This window comes from Artibeus jamaicensis, unplaced genomic scaffold (genome assembly GCF_021234435.1).
Source record: "Artibeus jamaicensis isolate MK-2021 breed Jamaican fruit bat unplaced genomic scaffold, CSHL_Jam_final contig_1526, whole genome shotgun sequence".
NCBI lineage: Eukaryota > Metazoa > Chordata > Mammalia > Chiroptera > Phyllostomidae > Artibeus > Artibeus jamaicensis.
The window spans coordinates 424,194-443,311 of record NW_026521297.1 but is presented as its reverse complement, the minus strand read 5'-3'; the positions used below and the strand labels follow the sequence as shown (position 1 = coordinate 443,311).

The window sequence follows — 19,118 nt, the reverse complement described above, 5'->3', positions numbered from 1 at the left end:
TCTCTCTACTGGGGGCCACACTCCTATTCTGGGTGCTTGGACCCTGCAGCAGCCGGAATTATGGCCCCCAAAGACTTCCACGTCCTAATCCCCAAACTTGCAAACACGTGGCCTTGCAGGACACAAGGGACTTTGCAGATGTGATCGAGTTCGGGATCTTGAGAAGGGGACGTAATCCTGGATTATCCTGGTGGGCTCAGTGTTCCACAAGGGTGCTCCTTAGAAGGAGGCAGGAGGTTCAGGGTCAGCAGCAAGAGGTGTGGCAATGGAAGTGGGCGTCAGAGGGACATGAGGGAGGGGCGGGGAGCCAGGGAGTTGCCGGCAGCCTCCAGAAGCTGGAAGAGGCAGGGGAACGGTTTGTCTCCAAAGCCCCAGAAAGAACGCAGGCTCGCTGATGCCTTGGCTTCAGACTTCTGACCTTCCACGTTCTAATGGAATAAATTTGTGTTGTTTTAGGTCAGTAAGATTGTGGCAACTTGTTACAGCAGCCACAGGAAACTCATACAGACCCTCTGGGCCATGTTATTTCCCCACTGCTGGGCTTTTTCTCAAGCTGCTGCCAGCAGCTCACTGCCTGGAAAACTCTGCTGATCTGTGGTGCCAAGTCTGGTAACCACTAGCTGTCCATGACCAGTCAAGTTCAAATTAACCCAATGAATTAAAGTGAAAAATTTAGTCCTCAGCTGCAGCAGCCACAGATCAAGGGCTCAGTAGCTACATGTCTGGTGGTGACCCTACTGGGTGGAGCAGATACAGAATATTTCCTTCATCATAGAAAGTTCTGTTAGGCAGGGCTGCTATAGAATTGCACCTGTTCAGATCTTTAAAAATTTTTTTATTTTATTTTAAAGATTTTATTTACTTAGTTTTAGAGAAAGGGGAAGAGAGAGAGAGAGGGAGAGAAACATCAACGTGTAGTTGCCTTTTGCACGCCCCCAACAGGGGACCTGGACTGTAGCTGGGGCATGTGCCCTGACTGGGAGTTGAACCAGTGACCCTTTGCTTTGCAGGCCGGTGCTCAATCCACTGAGCCACACCAGCCAGGGGCAAGTATTTTATTTTACTTTTGATTTTTAGAGAGAAAGGAAGGGAGGGAGAAAGAGGAGAGAAACATTGATATGACAGAGAAACATCGATTGGTTGCTTTTCATATGCAATCTGTCATTTGTTTATTAAAAAATTGATTTCTAAAAAGATTTTATTTATCTTTAGAGGAGAAACATCAGTGTGGTTGCTTCTCATGCATCCCCTGCTGTGCTGGGAACTGGCCTGCAACCCAGGAAGTGCCCTGACTGGGAATTCAACCGCCGATCTTGTGGTTCGCAGGCCTGCGCTCAATCCACTGAGCTACACCAGCCAGGGCTCATGTCCCTGTTTTTTATGCTCTAGAAGTTTTCACTAAGCTGAGCTTCCTTTTAACGGTGTTTTGAACTCTGCATCTACTAGATGGATCTGCAGTTGGCTACTACTCGCTCTGGGCCTGGAGGTGCCCAGGTGAGGCCAAGCTGTAAACCAAGGCTGGCTGCCACGTTCCAGGCCTGGGGCCACTTCGTAAGAGCTACGGGACGGGACGTACTGGGGCCAGATGGTGCTCGTTTGAGAGATCTTAGGAAAGTCGGAAGCATGAGCCAAGGGAAGTCATTTGTATGGAAAAGCCACTGGAAACTGCTTGGGTGGGCTCACAAGGGTGGGGAGGAGTCTCAGGGAATCACCAGGGCTGGGCCGGTAAACCCTGTGAGCCAAGTGATGGAGGCTCAGTTATGGCGCCTGCCTGCCCATTCTGTGTGGAGAGGGCTCAGCAAAGGTACAATGGCCTCTGCCAGAACTTCTGTTTGGGAGGGACCTGCCCTTCCAGCCCTTGCAGTGAAGCCAGACAATTTCGGTTCCTCCCCTTGTGTCCCTGGGGCTCTTCGAACTGCTTCCGCAGAGCTGGAGCTTGGAGGGAGTGAGTCCAAGTCAGTCTGTGAGTGGGCCCTTTAAGAGGAACTGCCTGGGGCTGGGAAAGCACTTTCCCTCTCAGCCTCAATCCCCACATTTTTTGTTTTTTAATTAATTAGTGGGTTTTAGAGAGAGGGGGCGGGAGGGAAAAAGGGAGGGAGAGATACACCAGTATGTGGTTGCGTGCCCCCCACCAGGGACCTGGCCTGCAGCCCAGGCATGTGCCCTCCCTGGGGTGGAACTGGTGACCCTTTGGTTTTCATTCTGGCACTCAACCCACTGGGCTGCAGCAGCCAGAGCAGAATTTTTTAAAAATAATGGTAAATTGGTCAGTGGTTACCTCATGCCTACCTTGGGAAATAGTTCAGGTTTTGCTCATGATATCCGGATGCGTGAGCAAGAAGTGATTCAAATCAGGTTAGTCTTGCGAAAGAAGCTCAATTTAGCTTTGTAGGACTAAACTGGTTATTTCTGCTCCGGGAATTTGCAAGCTTGGTCTCTGTTTGTTGTTTGATTTCAACACACCCAGCTTCCCACTTGACGTGCAACTCGATGTCCAATACACAACCGCATCTGAATATGATGAAAATGGAATCGCTAGTTTTTTTTTTTTCTTTCTTGACCCCCTTCCTGCGTCTCCCGGATCTCAGTTGATGGCAATTCCCTATCTCCAGGCACTGAGGCCAAAACCTCTGGGGTCATCCTCAATGCCTCACTTTTCTTTCACATTCCATGGCTAATCCATTAGCCAGCCAATCCCTCCAGGCTCTGCCTTAAAATATCTTCAGAACCCTACCACTTCCCTCCACCTTCCCTGCCATGGTCCTTGTCCAGCCACCCCAGTCTCTCACCTAGCCCAGCATCCTCCCCTGTGGTCCCATATTCTCATCCTGGCTCCCTAGGGTCTGCTCCCAATGGAGGAGCCAGAGGATTCTGATGAAATAGCTGTCAGATCACGTCTCATGTTCCTCCTCTGCTCACATTCCTCCCAGGGCTTTCACCTCCCACGTATTAGAGGCCAAAGTCCTGGCCAGGATGTAGGACCCGTTTCCCGTCATTCCCAGCTCTTCCCCCACCTTCACTCCAGCCACACAAGCCTGGTGGCTGGTCCTGAAACCCAGCGAGTCTCAGCCTTTGCCATTTCACCTTTCGCATTTGCTGTTTCCTCTACCTAGAAATCCCTCCCATAAGGACCCCTAGGGTTTCCCACCTTTCTTTTTTCGGCTCTCTGCTCAAATGCTACTTTCTGGGTATCTCCTACCACGACACTGAAAATGGCATGGCTCCCCATCCCCCTCCTGCTTTGTTTTGCTCTCACAGAAGGCAGGACTGCCTGACAGTGTCTTTACTTGGATGTGCGTCTGTCTCCCAATGAAAATGTGAACTCCACGGGCGCAGGAACGTGATCTGTTTTCTGTTTTCTGAAGCAGCCCCAGCGCCTAAATCTGACTCCAGAACGGAAGGCTGTACCTACCTTCTGAATGGCAATATTATCTTACAGTAAAAATCTAACATTGATCAAGCACCTATATGTGCGGTAGTGAAAAAAGTTTACGTTCCTCATGTACGGTTATTAGTCTATTTTGTCAACAATCTTAAAAAGCAGGTCTTATCTTCATGTTATAAATCGGGAAACTGAGGCTCAGTCTGGCCCGCGGCATGTAGTCCTACATGACTGGAACCTGTAGGACTAAAGAGGACTCACTTTTCTCGGTTAGTTATTCATTCAACAAACACCGACTATCTGATCCCTGCGGTGGAAGCTAAATCTGGAGCGTCTTGTGTTCTGGAGAAACGCCTCTGGCTTCAGGGAGCTGGGGAGTTGAGTTGGCTTATTAGTGAGTTGGTAAGGTAATTATGCATTACTAATTATAATGAATAAATCTTCGGGGTGTTTTAATAGTGTCTGGCGTCGCGCCACCTCCCCCGTTGAGTTAAAACCCTAGGGTCCAGGCCATCCCGAAGTGCAAGTGGTTGTTCAGGGGACAGTCACAGAGCACGTCTCCTTTGCAGAGCCCGCAGCGCCTCCACTGGCCCCTAGAGGACGCTGCGCCAACCTGGGCTCGGCGTGATGCGAGGCGGGGCAGGCGCAGGCGCAGAGCGGGATGGCGCGCGCAGGCGCAGAACCGGCTTCGCGCGCGTGAAGGGCACTGAGACCGGAAGTTCAAGTTTTCGCCTTGGTGTTGGAGGTGAGGGGGGTGGGGCGGCTGTGTGGGTCTGTGGCGGCGGCGGCCGGAGTAGTGTCCAGTGTCGCGTAGCTTGGGCGCGAGCTGAGGGATTGGAGGGCGGTCCCGAGATGAGAAAATGTATTGAAGGAGGCTGAGGGTCCGCAAAAAGTGGGTACAGGTGGAGAACCTGAGAGAATTTGGACTGAGAGGCCTAGACGGAAAGAAATGGAGGCGTGGGAAGCTGCGAGAAACAGACAGGGAGGTTTAGGGAGGAGGGAAGCCGAGAACTGCAGAGATGGAGGGCAAGAACTGGATGGGTGCCATCGAGAGAGGCTCACGGAGCTTACGAGAGAAATGTGGTCGAACCGGGAACTTGGGAGGTGGAGGGAAAGACCATAGCGGAAACTAACAAACGGAAATAGACCGAGGAGGACGCTTTAAGTAGGGGAACGAAAGACTGAATCATGAGGAGAGACCACTACTCATAGAAAGACGGGGACAGTGAACTAGAGAGAACCAGACAAAAGCTGGCGTAAGTGGGATTGAGGGAAAGAAAACAGGAGACGAGAATGGAGTGAGGGGGACAGGAAATGGGAGGTAAAGGCAGACACGTGGAATAGTCCTGAGTGTGGAGAAATGGAGTCTTAGAACTGAAAAGACTGTGAAATTCAAAAATGGAGGAATAAAGCCAGGCAGTGGAGAATCACGTTGAAAGATAGAGACAGAGGAGGAGTAAGGGAAACCTGATTCCCTAGATTTGCATTTCTCACCTGCCACTTGTTCTTTATTCTCTGTGTGGTTCAGTAACATAATAGCGCCTTTTCAAGGTTGTGCGAAGAATGTATGTATATATGTATATGTGTGCATATCCATGTATATAAGTGGTTTAGAATAGGAGCTGATAACGTGAGTAAGCACTAAGTAAAAGCTGTTTTTAGTCTTTAAAAAAATCCTCCTCTGAGGATATATTTATTGATTTAAGAACAAGAAAAAAATGTTCAATTGCTTGCCTCTCAAATGCACGCCAACCAGGGATTGAACCTGCAGTTTAGGTGTGTGCCCTGACCTGGGATCGAACCCCCAACCTTTTGGTGTGAGGGATGGTGCTCCAACCAACTGAGACGCTTGAGCAGGGCAGCTGTTATTCGACCTATTATTCGAGACAAGATATTAGATAGAGAAATGGGGTGAGATGAAGAGACTCATGGTAGAGGAAGAGAGTGATGGAGAAGGAGAACTGGAGAGAGATAAAAGTCATCCCAAAAAAAAGATCCAGCCCTGGCTGGTGTGGCTCGCTGGATTGAGTGCAGGCCTGCCAGCCAAAGGATTGCAGTTTGATTCCTGGTCGGGGCACATTGCCTGGGTTGCAGGCCAGTTCCCAGTGGGGGACGCAGGAGAGGCAACCATGCATTGATGTTTCTCTCCCTCTCACCTTCCCTTCCCCTCTAATGATAAATAAATATATATTTTTAAAGATCCAAACAAAATGAGAAAGTTAAATGGAGTACTCAAGAGGATAAGTAAGAGGTCATCAAATAAAAAAAAAAGCAGTTGAACTTGACAGGAAAAAAAAATCAGGCTGAAAAATACAAACCGGGGGAGAGAATCAAGACAAATGAAGTGAGATGGGACCAGAGGCGGAGAAAGGGAACAGAGACATGGGTGGTGAGCAGGATGGACTGAAAAAGATGAGACACAGACTGGAGGATGGAAATACCAGAGAAGAGTGAAACAGATGGCAAAGAAAACCTCTAAAAGCCGTGAGCCTAGGAAAGAAACCAGGAGGTGGTTGGAGGCACAGTGACAGAAAAGCTAGTAGATGCAGAAATTTTAAAAGGTAGCTTAAAAGAGAGACTCCCTGAGAGCCCTGGGATGCTCTCAGTTGGGCCCATAGGCAGTTTAAAGGCTGAGGGAAATGCTCTCGATTTTTCTGAGAACCACGGGTCACGGATCCCAGTAGCCCTTCACGGCCCTTTCCGCCTCTTCCTTCCTAGCATAGGAATTCCTTCAAAACTGCTCTGGCGTCACCTAGTACAGGTGTTCAGTAAGAGGCGATGTCGCTCCCCACAGGCCGCCTCTGTGGGAAACCACTCTGCCATTCACAGGTTCTTATGTGGAAGGCAGTGCCTGGCTAGGAGAACTCCCAGGGTTGGCCCAAGTCCCCCTGAGACCTTGGAGGTTGAACCTCTGAGCTCTGTCCCTTGATGGCTATTGAGAGACGGAAGGCCCTGTGAGTGAATGCATTGCCGATACCATTATGGAGGCGGATTGTGGCCTTCTGAGTGGAATTTCCCCCAGTGGAATTCCCCCCAGGGGTTATATGTGCCCCTGGTTCTTTTTGCAGTTTTCCCTCTGTTAGTCATTGGGAGAAAGCACTGAACTTGGAATACTAGTGACTGTTTCGCTTTTGTATACCAGGCTAGGTGATAAACATCGCCACGTTTTGAGATGGGTATTGTCTCCATTGACTGGACACAAACATGCGCAAAGGAGTTAATTTGCTGATGTCCACACGTCTTGTAAATGATGAAGCCAAGGGTCAAACCCAGATCGGCCTGACTCCAAAGCCTCTACCATGGAAGGCTCTGAACCCTTTTAAGACCATAAACCCCTTTAAGAATATGAGTGATGCATTTCCCTCTAGTAACTGGCACATCTAATAAAGAGCATATGAGGGTACACTCTTTATTAGTTGGGGCTTCGGCACTGAGAGTCAGAAACCCAGCTCCAAGCTAAAAGACGTGTTCTTGTGTCGCTCGGAAGAGGAGGGTAGGAGGAGACAGCCCCAAGGACTAAATGATGTTGCTGAGCTGCTCACCTTACTTCTCTCCTAATAGTAAGTAGTTCAGTGTGTGTCTTGTGGGTACTTCATTGTGCCCAAAGGCAGGCTTTTCGAGGACAAAAATCTAGGAAAGACTTATGTTGAAGAGCTATTACAAACAGCTTCAGGTTTAATCATTTTTGTCTAGGCAGTAGATAAATGAGAGCTTTTCATTCCCAGTCACCTAGAGGAAATTTCAGAGAAAGGTCCTGATTGGCCCTCCTTGGGTCATGTGTCCACCTCTCAAGCCAATCACTGGTTAAGGGAGGAGTAGAGAACCATGACTGGCCAGGCCTTTGTCACATATGCAGCCAATAGGAGTTCTTGGACTTAAAGGCCATCAGAACCCTGTGGAATCCAGGAAGGCCAGCTCTCCAAAGGAAGGTGTGTATGGTTAACCAGAAAGAGAAGGCAGGGATGTGCCGGGCAGGCAAAAACAACACGTAGGTAACACGTGTACAAAATTGTGCACTTAATTTTAAAGGGGTCCCAGGTGTTCTGAAGTTCAGTAGACCCCAGAATAGGAACCCTTATTATTTAAAAAAATTATTTTAACCCATCCGGGGATATGATTTTTTAAAAATTGATTTTAAAGAGAGGAATGGTGAGAGAGAAATATTTGATGTGAGAGAGAAACATCTGTTGATTGCCTTCCATACGCTTTCTGACCGTGGATCAAACCTAGGTATGTGCCGTGACCAAGAATTGAATCCACAACCTGTTGGTGTACGGGTCCATGCTCCAACCAACTGAGCCACCCAGCCAGGGCAGCCTTACTCTTCATTACACTACACCTCTCACGTGTCTGTGGTCAGGGAAGTCTCCTGCAGCCCCCAGGGCCTGCTTTATCGCAGCCCCAGTTACTGGATTGTCAGAGTTGGCACCACATCTGTCTCCTGCACGTGACCATGACCACCTGCAGGGGCTCAGGGTGGTCTTACTCATTAATGTCCCTTCTAGTGCAGTGCTTGCATCCAGCAGGCTTTCAGTAACTTTCTTTTTTTTTTTCCTTTTTCCTCTTTTTTTTTATTGATTATGCTGTTACAGTTGTTCTATTCCCCCTTTATTCCCCTCCACCCTACCCCTCATCCCCACCATTACCCCCCCTTTAGTTTATGACCATGTGTCTCAAGTCCTTTAGATTCTATATTTCCCATGCTATTCTTGCCCCCCCATCTATTTTCTATCTACTGTCTATGCTACTTATTTTCTGTACCTTCTCCCCCCTTCTCCTCCTCCCACTCCCCTGTTGCTAACCCTCCTTGAGATCTTCATTTCTATGTTTCCACTCCTGATCTAGCTGTCCTTTTAGTTTGCTTTCGTTTTAGGTGTGGTTGTTAATAACTGTGAGTTTGTTGTCCTTTCACTGTTCATGTTTCTTTAACTTCTTTTTCTTAGATAAGTCCCTTTAACATTTCATATAATAAGGGCTTGGTGATGATGAACTCCTTGAATTTGATCTTATCTGAGAAGCACTTTATCTGTCCTTCCATTTTAAATGAAAGTTTTGCTGGATAGAGCAATCTTGGTTGTAGGTCTTTAGATTTCATGACTTGGAATACCTCTTTCCAGCCCCTTCTTGCCTGTAAGGTCTCTTTTGAGAAATCTGCTGACAGTCTGATGGGGACTCCTTTGTAGGTGACTGTCCCCTTAGCTCTTGCTGCTTCTAGGATTCTCTCCTTCATTTGAATCTTGGCTAATGTAATTATGATGTGCCTTGGTGTGTTCCTTCTTGGGTCCAACTTCTTTGGTACTCTCTGAGCTTCCTGGATTTCCTGGAAGTCTATTTCCTTTGCCAGATTGGGGAAATTCTCCTTTATTATTTGTTCAAATAAGTTTTCCACTGGTGGCTGTTCCTTTCTTCCTTCTGGTACCCCTATAATTCGGATGTTGGAGCGTTTAAAGATGTCCTGGAGGTTCCTAAGACTCTCCTCATTTCTTTGAATTCTTGCTTCTTGACTCTTTTCTGTTTGGCCATTATTTGCTTTCTTCTGGTCCACTCCATTGATTTGAGTCCCAGTTTCCTTTTCATTGCTATTGGTGTCCTGTGCAATTCCATTCATTTCGATTAGTTTCGCCTTCATATATTTGTCTAATTTGTCGGTATAATCAACCAGTTCTGTGAGGATCCTGATCACCAATGTTTTAAACTGTGCGTCTGTGGGTTTTGCTATTTCTTCATCGCTTAGATCTATAGGTTCTGGGGCTCTGAGATCCTCCTGTGCCATTCTTGGTCTGTTCGGGCCCTTTAAGTGTGAGAAGGGGCGGCTTGGATTCCCAGGTCGCTGGGTTGTGACGCTGTATGTGGGGGCGTGGCCAGAGCGGGGAAATGGCGACCCCCTCTGCCGCTTCTCACAGCTGGGTGCCGAGGAGCAGTGCCTTAGGTGGTTCACCTGGGCCGGGCTACTCGGAGTGGCTGGGTTATGACGCTGTATGTGGAGGTGGGGTCAGAGCAGGGAAATGGCGGCGCCCTCCACTGCCACTTGCCGTGGGGACCTGCCGGTCTGGTCCAACCGCCCACTCCCTCGCCTGTCCACCCGCACACAAATGCGCGACCTCAGTCAACACGCAGCCCCGGGCCCGGCTGTCTCCCCCGCGGTCGCTCGCCTGGTTGCTCGCTGGGTAGCTCACTAGGTCTGACCCTGCGCCTGGATTCCGCGGGCCGAGTGTGTCTGGCCGAGTCCTCCTGTGCAACCCCGCTCCGCCAGCCGCTGGTTTCGCCCCTTACTGGTCAGGCTGAAGAATTTGTTGTTAACGGACTTCCGAAAAGTTCAATTTTCCGTGTTCTGGCTGTGTTTTCTGTTGCTAATATTTAGTTTTCTCTAATCTTGGTTGTGTGAGAAGGCACGGTACATCCACCTATGCCTCCATCTTGGCAGAAGTCCCTCTTTCAGTAACTTTCTAAAAGTGAATGTCTTCTGTTCTCTTCCCCCAAACTGTCAGGGCCTGGAAACCAGGGTGAACTCGTGTCCACCCCAGAGGTCGCGGCAGGAGCCCTGAGGAGCCCTCTGTGTCACCAGCTTGCCCCGGGCCCCTGGCCACTCACTCTGCCATCGCCTGTGCCACCCATGAGGAGGAAACTTAGCTCTGTGAAGAGAAGGAGGTCCCTTATTGCAGGCACGGACCCCTCCCTGCGGGAGGCCGGGAATGGATGAGAACGTTTGGTCCCCGTGGTCAGAACTGAGGCTGCTTTTGTGACCGAGTCGTGATTGGGTCCAACATGCCTCCTCCCAGAACAAGGGAGGACCGGGGTCACCGGGACCGACCCCGGGCTTCAGGTGGGGAGGAGGCCCCAGAGAAGTGGGACTGGAATCACCCAGAGACCCGGCGTCTCTTCGAGGATGCCTTCTTCGGGGAGGAGGATTACATCCGCCAGGGTTCGGAGGAGTGCCAGAAGTTCTGGACCTTCTTCGAACGCTTACAGAGGTTCCAGCATCTCAAGACCACCAGGAAAGAGGAGAAAGACCCTGGGCAGCCCAAGCACAGCATCCCCGAACTGGCCGACCTCCCTCGCACTTACGACCCTCGTTACCGCATCAACCTGTCCGTCCTCGGCCCTGACCCTCGGGGCTCTCGGGGGCTGGGCAGGCGCCTGCCCCCGGAGAGGGTGTCCGAGTTCCGCCGAGCCCTGCTGCACTACCTGGATTTTGGCCAGAAGCAGGCGTTTGGGCGGCTGGCCAAACTGCAGCGTGAGCGGGCGGCGCTGCCCATCGCCCAGTACGGGCAGCGCATCCTGAAGACACTGAAGGAGCATCAGGTGGTGGTGGTGGCAGGTGACACAGGCTGTGGCAAGTCCACTCAGGTGCCCCAGTACCTGCTGGCCGCTGGCTTCAGTCACGTGGCATGCACCCAGCCCCGGCGAATCGCCTGCATCTCACTGGCCAAGCGAGTTGGCTTTGAGAGCCTCAGTCAGTACGGCTCACAGGTGAGTGGGAGCGAACAGGATTCCAGTTTCTCCCGTATGACCCTGGGGAATAAGTTGCTTGCCCTTGGCAGTATCCATAAAAGATACAAAAGCACTTACCCTTTGAGCCAGCACTGATTCTTCTAGAAATTTATCTGCCTGGATATGGTCCACTTGGTAAAGGTGCTAAATCACCCAGTTCAGGCAGACTTTGTTTTATTGCACTTCGTAGATGTTGCATTTTTTTTCCCAAGTTGAAGGCAGTCCTTCCAGCAAAAAGATTACAGTTCACTTTATTGCAATACTCACTTTATTGGGGTGACCTGGCAGTGACCCCACCACGTCTGAGGTCTAACTATATAGCACTTTACCAGTACAGAAAAGTGGAAATGTCCTAAAGATTCATCAGTCTTTTTTCTACACAGCCATAAAAAAGAATGAGGTCTTATCCTGTCTCTACCACTTAAAAATTGTTATTCAAGTTAGAATACTCCCGGCCCAGTAGAAAGCCTGTATCGTCAGTATATAGCCCTGCGAATTTTGGCAAGTTGAATAGATTTGTATAATTAGCACCCAGAATTGTTTTTTTTTTTTTAAGATTTTATTTATTTTTCTTTAGAGGGAAAGGAAAAAAGAGAGGGAGAGAAACATCAATGTATGGTTGCCTCTCGTGCACCCCCTGCTGGGAACTGGCCTGCAACCCAGGCATGTGCCCTGACTGGGAATCAAACTGAGGTCTTGGTTTGCAGGCCTGCACTCAATCCACTGAGCTACACCAGCCAGGGCAGCACCCAGATCGATTTAAAGGAAGAATCAAACTTCCTTGCCCGGACCAGTGAGGCTCAGTTAGTTGGGCGTCATCCTGCAAAGCTAAAGGTCGCCAGTTCGATTCCCTTTCCTGTCAGGGCACAGGACTAGGTTGCAGGTTTGGCGCCCCCAGTCGATGTTTCTCTCCCTCCCATTCTCCCCTCTCTCTACAAATAAATAAACTCCTTTAAAACATCAAACTCACCAGCACCCCAGAAATCCTTTTCCCGTTCCTACTTTGAGGCTCCCAGGGTCATCACTGTTCTTAGTGACAGATGATCACCTTAGTGCCAGGTTATCACACGGGAGTTAATGGTAGATTATCAAAGGCTATTTTTGCCTCTTACTGTTCGTAAGTGGAATTACAAAGGATGTTCTCCTTTGCGCCTGCCCCCTGTTGCCTGGTGTCAGTTGTGTGAGGTTCCTCCTCAGTGTCGCATGGAGGCAAGCACCGTGCGGTCACAGTGCTATGCAGTGGTAGCCTGTCGTGACGGCCACAGATATCTGTCCCTTCAGCTGCCAATGGAAATTTGGGGAGTTTCCAATTTCAGGCTCGTGAATGGACAGCATTTTTTTTTTTTAGATTTGATTTATTTTTAGAGAGGGGAAGGAATGGAGAAAGAGAGGGAGAGAAGCATCAATGTGTCATTGCCTCTCGTGCGCCCCCTACTGGGGACCCTGGCTCACAACCCAGGCATGTGCCCTGACTGGGAATTGACCCAGTGACACTTTGGCTCACAGGCTACACCAGCCAGGAGCATTGTGTGATATACTGCCTATCAGGGACTCTTGGTGACTGTTTTTGTTGGGTGTCTGTCTAGGAGAGGGACACTGCCAAACTGCTTTGCAGGGCGGTAGTACCAATGTCCCCTCCCACGGGCAGCAGGTCCTGCGGCGTCTCCAGTACTTGGTGTGGTTCATCTTCTCCCGTTAGCTCTTCTGGTGGCTGGGGAGTGGCACCGCTTTCTGGTTTGTGGTGCGGGTTTTCATTTGCGTTTCCCTGGAGACGAAGGGAATTGAGCACCTTTTCCTGTATTTATTGGCCATTTGCAGAGCCTGTTTTGTGAAGTGTCTGTTCAAGCTGTTTTTCTCATTTGTCTTTCGAGTTGTCTGTCTTTTTGTTCTTGATTTACGGGCCTGTATTGGTTCTGGGTAAGAGTCCTCGGTAGCATTTATGTATTGCAAATATTGGCTCTTTGTGATTTTTTTTTTTAATCTTTTAAAAAATTTTACCCTGGCTGGTGTAGCTCAGTGGATTGAGCTCCGGTCTGCGAACCAGACCATCGTGGTTTGATTCCCAGTCAGGGCACGAGCTTGGGTTGCAGGCCAGTTCCCAGCAGGGGGCGCACGAGAGGCAACCATACATTGATGTTTCTCTCCCTCTCTCCTTCCCTTCTAAGAATAAATGAATAAAATCTCTTAAAAAATAAAAAATAAATTTTAGTTTTGAAAATACATTTTAGTGTGTTTGACCAGCCTACCAATATAATTATTAAGTTTTACAGTCAATAAATAACATATTTTTGAAAATTACATCATTTTAACTACTTAAAATTCCCTATTTCACTCTCCCTACTCTGTGATTTGCCTGTTACTTTCTGAACGGCGCCCTTGGATGACAGGGTCTTCTCATTCAACTATAATCTAGTCTTTCATTTTCTTTTTGTGAATGGCACACTTTGGGCTGTTAAGGAAATCTCTGTGTACTTCAAGGTTGTGAAGATGTTTTATGTTTTCTTCCTAGTAACTCTTACATTTACCCCTGTAAGTCGCCCAAAACCGACGTGTGTGCACATGGGTGATGTGAGGGACCACGCGGTAGCTGTGGCGTTGGATGAGTGCCCTCGGTTCTCCCACCTGCGCGGTGAGGATATGACTGACCCTTCGCCCTGTGGCGGCTGTGAGACTGCAAAGGGTCGATATACACGAAGCATTTATAACCGTTGGTGCCACAGTAAGGCCTCCAAGAAAGGCGACTTATTAGTATTATAATTACTTAGTGTCATACACCAGGCTCTGCCCCAAATAATTTATGTGCCTTAGCACATAACTTTATATTCTTTTCCTCACAGGAGAGAACGCTACGTCTCTGGGGGATGCACAGGTGGGGTTCACACCCAAGTGTGTCGGACCCCCGAGTCTGAGGCAGGGGCGTTTGCTCAGATTTCATCTTGGGCAGGGAAGGGGCTGGCGCCCCGGCCCAGGGCCCTCCGCTGACGGCCCTCCCCCCACCCCCCACCCAGGTCGGCTACCAGATCCGCTTTGAGAGCACGCGCTCGGCGGCCACCAAGGTTGTGTTCCTGACGGTGGGGCTGCTCCTGAGGCAGATCCAGCGGGAGCCCAGCCTGCCCCAGTACCAGGTCCTGATCGTGGATGAGGTCCACGAGCGCCACCTCCACAACGACTTCCTCCTGGGCGTCCTCCGGCGCCTGTTGCCCGAGCGGCCTGACCTCAAGGTCATCCTCATGTCGGCCACCATCAACATCTCGCTCTTCTCCAGCTACTTCGGCAACGCCCCCGTGGTGCAGGTGCCCGGGAGGCTCTTCCCCATCACGGTCAGTGCTCCTGGGCCCCGTCCCCAGGCCTCCCGCCTGGTCTCTGGCCAGACCCGGACCCATCCCCTCTCTGCGGCTCTGCTTCCCACCCCTTCGATTAAGGACATTCTCACTCTGCCTTTTCTAAAGCTGCCATTTCTGAGCATTTACATGTGCTGGGGAGAGTGGTAAGTGCTTATCAGAGGAGACCCAAAAATGTAAAGGCTAAATTTTTTTTTAAAGCTTTTATTTATTTATTTTTTAGACGGGGGGAAGGGAGAGAGAAAGAGAGGGAGAGAAACATCGCTGTGTGGTTGCCTCTCGTGCACCCACTACTGGGGACCTGGCCCACAACCCAGGCATGTGCCCTGATTGGGAATCAAACCAGTGATCTTTGGTTCCGAGGCCAGCACTCAATGCACTGAGGCACACCAGCCATGGCAAGGCTCACATTTTAACAGTCCGTCTGGTCCAGGTTAATGGGAACTCAGTTTCATGAGGTCATTCAGGGACCCAGGCTCACTCTTTCTCATTGCTCTCCGATCTTGTAGGGCCGGGTTTCTTAGACAGCTTGTTGACATTTCGTGCTGGATGACTCCTAGTCGTGGGGGCTGCCCTGTGTGTTATGGCATCATTAGTGGCATTCCTGGCTTCTACCCACTAGATGCCAATAGCAGCCTCCTCCACCAGATGTGATAACCAAATATGTCTCCAGATGTTGCCAAATGTCCCCTGGGTGGCGGCACCACACCTGGTAAGAAGCACTGTCCTAGGTGTCCTGCTCTGTGTGGTCAGGGTTTGTGGGAAGAGGGAAGGAGCCAAAGTCCAGGGAAAGTCCAGTTTGTTTTGAAGTTGGCCATGGCCGTGCAGTTGCTTCCTTTCTCATCTCTGAGCCCCACCTAGCTGCAAGGGAGGCTGGAAATACCATTTCTCTCTCTCGGTGACTGTGCCGGGGAAGACAAACAGACTTTATGGGGACCACATCCCTCGTCGTACCCCGTGTCATCCTATTCCTACAGCAGTCCTAGGGGCAGGCCTGACTCCACCACGCTTTGTTACATTTCATTCTCCCCCACCTGAGGTGCAACTACTCTTGCTGAAGAAGTTGAAATCAAGAGGCAGGCCTTTTAGGTGAAAGAGAGTTTGATATTCCTGACAAACCTTTTTTTTTTTTTTTTTTTTAAGGTCCTCTCACAGTTTGCTCTACCCAAAGCTAGGCAGAGATTCTTTGTAGCACCCCAACTCTTAGTCCTGAACTTTCAGTCAGCAGCTTCTGCCGCAAACTCTCCCCGTTCCTCAGCCTGTTTGCTGTAGTCTGTGTATAGTTTGTATCCATAATATTAACGATGGGGATCACAGCTAACATTTATCAAGTGTATACTCCGTGCTCCCCGGTTAACAAACAAGGGCTCGTGTGAGTCCCTTGCCACAGCCTCCGTAGCTCTGTGCCACCAATTACTACCATGGAGGTAAAAGCGAAGCTCAGAGACGTGAAGTCACTGGCTCCCGGGATGACTCACAAGTGGCAGAGCCAGGACTTGAATCCTGCTCCCAGACGCAGGCCCTGTTCCAGAAGGCTTCTGCGTGCTCTTCCAGATCCCCTTTCTCCCTCCCACCTTCCCGTCTTCCCTGGGCAGTGGGCCTGTGGGGACAGCGCTGATGGGCCCTCTGCCCTCTGGCGTCCTGTTGGCCAGTGGGGAAAGCAGTCAGTACCCTTCTCTGACCAGGTGGCTCAGGTGTGCTGTCTTATACCCGAAAGGTTACCGGTTTGATTCCCAGTCAGGGCACATGCCTGGGTTGCGAGCCAGGTCCCCAGTAGGAGGCGTGTGAGAGGCAACCACACATTGATGTTTCTCTCCCTCTCTTCCTTTTTCCCTTCCTCGCTCTCTAAAAGTAAATAAAACCTTTTTTAAAAGAGGGAGAGTAAGGGTACTTTCTCAGAAGGGACTTCTAGGGCTTTAATCCTGGCTGCACCCCTAAAATTCTATTGTTGGAGTTACGCTCCAAACCAGAATGCACACATCTTGTGACCAGCTCAGTTAATTTTCACCAGTTAAATACCTGCACGCAGCCAGCAGCACCCAGATGAAGAAGCAGTAGACCTTGCTGCACCCCGGAAGCCTCCCAGTTACCTGGATCCTTTCTGCTTTGCTCGCGTCCTCCTCGCCTGGCTGAGCATGCTGCTGCCCCCCCCCCCCATCAGTCTTCTCCGCCAGCTGTGGCTCCCTCTCCCCGCTGCTCTGAGCTGGAGTGACCCGGGCGCTCACGCCCGGGCTGCCCCCTCACAGGTCGTGTACCAGCCGATTGAGGCGGAGCCGACCGCGTCCAAGTCGGAGAAGCTGGACCCGCGGCCCTTCCTGAGGGTGCTCGAGGCCATTGACAACAAGTACCCACCCGAGGAGCGGGGCGACCTCCTCGTCTTCCTCAGCGGCATGGCGGAGATCAGCGCCGTGCTGGAGGCTGCGCAGACCTACGCCAGCCACACCCAGCGCTGGGTGGTGCTGCCGCTGCACAGCGCCCTCTCAGTGGCCGACCAGGACAAGGTGTGTGTGGCCAGCCGGCCTGGCTCTGCCCGTGGGTGGGAGGTGGGAGGTGGGGGGCGGGGGGCCATGAATGCAGGGATGCAGGTTGCACAGGGGCTGCTCACCTCATTTGGGCAGGGGTACGTGGCTGGGTGGGTGCCCAGTGAGGTGGGAGGTGAGGGACCAGGAGGGTTTGGGGTAAGACAAGGAGGAGGGAGGCAGTCCAGGCGCCTGGACCAGCTTGAGTGAAGGGATGGGGGAGGGGGAGCGGTGGGGGGGGGGGCAGTGGGTGGGGCTTGGGGGAAAGGTGAAGAGACCACGTGGCTGGAATGGCAGGGGCCCGGGAGAGACGCCTTTGGGTCACTGTATTAGTTACTGCTGTGCGACAGATCGCTTAGGACAGTAAGCACTCATCACTCACGTAGTTTCTGTAGGTCAGGAGTTTGGGGGGGGCTTAGCTGGTGGTCCTGGCTCAGGGTCTCTCAGGAGGATGCAGTCAGCTGGGGCTGGGGGCTCCTCACCCCCTTGGGGGGCTGGGAGCCTCTGTTCCTCTCCACTGGGCCTTTCCAGGGGGCTGTTTGAGTGTCCTTGCCACACAGTGGCTGGCTGTCCCCAAGAGACCAAGACAGGAGCCACAACATCTTCTATGGCCCGGCCTCGGAAACCACAGCTCATCTCTGCAGGGTCCCCGTAGTTAGGCTGGCGCGTCCTGTTCACTGCGCAGGTGCCCGATGAGGATGAGTGTCCCGGGAGGAGAGACTCTGGGACTGTCCTGGAGGATGACTGCGTGGTCACCTCGGGAAAATCCCCTGCAGGCCACAGGCATTGCTTATCGATGAAGACACACCCTGACGACCTGCTTGGGCCCTCCCTGGGGCTCGGGGGGCTCTTTGGGACACACGGGGAGCCAAGATGTGGCCCTTCCCCTGGAGTGGCTGTTGGTCTGTCGGGGGAGACGGAAGACCAACTGACAGCTTTATGACTGGTAGAGGAAAGCTCCTGAACTCAGAACAGAGTCTTGGTGGATTCAGGAAGAGCTTCCTGGAGGAAGGGGCTTCCAAAACCGAGACCTGAGACAGCCCGGCCTAAGCAGGGGGCGGGGAGCAGAGTGGAGCATGTGCCGCGAGTGTCCGGAGTTCTGGCTGCAGCTGGCCCCACTTAGTCCTCCCCGCCAGGTCCCGTGGCCACTGTTGTCCCCGCTTACTGGTGCAGAAGCCGAGGTGCTGGCTCACGTGCAAAGTCACACGAGTGGCAGAGCCAGGTTGTGGACCTCGGTGACTGGCGCCGGAGCCCACGCTCTGAACTAGAGGTTGGCGATTTTGTGAAGGGCCACGGAGTCTGTAGTTGTAGGTTCTGTAGGCCACATGTCTCTGTCACAATGCGTCTGCTGTCACCCAGTGGGGCAGCAGCTGTGGACTGACCAGGTGAGGCTGTGTGCCATTATCTGCATTTGATCCCCAGGCCATGTCACCAACCCCCAAGCCACCAGGCTTGACTGTCTCTTGGGTCCAAGAGAAGGGCTTGTGCAAAGGGCCTGGGGTGAGAGAAAGACAGGGCAGCTGGGCAGCTCCACGCAGGGTGGCTGGGGTCTGAATTATGACGGGGAAGCCAGGAGAGACGGGCCTGGGGAGGTGCGCAGGGTCAGACCGCAGTGCCTGGGCCTTGTCTGGAGCGCCCCGGGGAGCCCTGGGAGGGTTCTGAGCAAGGTGGGGACAGTGCCGGTCTGTGCTTCAGCAGATCCCTCTGCTGTGTGTGAAGGATGCCCTGGAGGGGATAAATCTAGGGGCTGGAGACCCAGGAGGAAGCTGGAGCAGCATCTGGAGGGAAAGGAGGGGCCTGGACCAGGGCAGAGGCAGTCGGGGGGGGGGGGGGGGGCGTGAAATCAGGAAATGTTCTCCATGTTCAGGTGTGTCTGGAGCAGGGGCAGCAGGGAGGGGTGCAAAGGAGAACCCAGGACAGCTGGGGGTCTGGTCTAGAACGATGAGCCATCTCTGAGGTGGATACTTGAGGGGGAAAGACGTTGAGGGGAGGCACTGAGCTGGTTTAGCCTTATGGGTGTGAGACACCCCAGGGGGGTCATCCAGGGGGCCCCTGGACACATGGCGGACAAGGGCTAAGTTGGCCCCCATCTCACCTCCTTACTTTCCCCCAGGTGTTTGATGTGGCGCCCCCTGGAGTCCGGAAATGCATCCTCTCCACCAACATCGCTGAGACCTCAGTTACCATCGATGGGATTCGCTTTGTAGTAGATTCGGGTAAGGCTGCTCCCAGCCACCCCAAGGGCCCAGGGGAAAGGTGCGACTTGGAGATGCACAGGTGCAGCCAGGCCAGAGCCAGGGAGTAGGTGGCATTTAGGGCTGTGCAGCAATGGCAACGCCTTGGTCTCTCTCAGACATTCTAGCTTGCCCTGGCCTCAGGGCCTTT

At 51.8% G+C, this 19,118-nt stretch overlaps 1 protein-coding gene across 3 annotated transcripts in view; it reads left to right on the top strand.

The window, feature by feature from the left end:
- Positions 1-4,073: 4,073 nt before the first annotated feature.
- Positions 4,074-19,118, top strand: part of DHX34 (DExH-box helicase 34) — a 32,466-nt gene continuing 17,421 nt past the window's right edge. Inside the window, exons 1-5 of one of the 3 annotated variants that reach the window (XM_037155103.2) lie at positions 4,074-4,127; positions 9,871-10,852; positions 13,882-14,193; positions 16,461-16,715; positions 18,847-18,949. In XM_037155103.2, the coding sequence (XP_037010998.2) occupies positions 10,148-10,852; positions 13,882-14,193; positions 16,461-16,715; positions 18,847-18,949 (1,375 nt within the window). In that variant the 5' untranslated portion in view covers positions 4,074-4,127; positions 9,871-10,147. Of the gene's footprint in view, positions 4,128-4,210; positions 4,639-7,290; positions 7,312-9,870; positions 10,853-13,881; positions 14,194-16,460; positions 16,716-18,846; positions 18,950-19,118 lie in introns of those variants that run through there. The other 2 variants (XM_037155104.2, XM_037155105.2) reach the window with 2 other exon arrangements.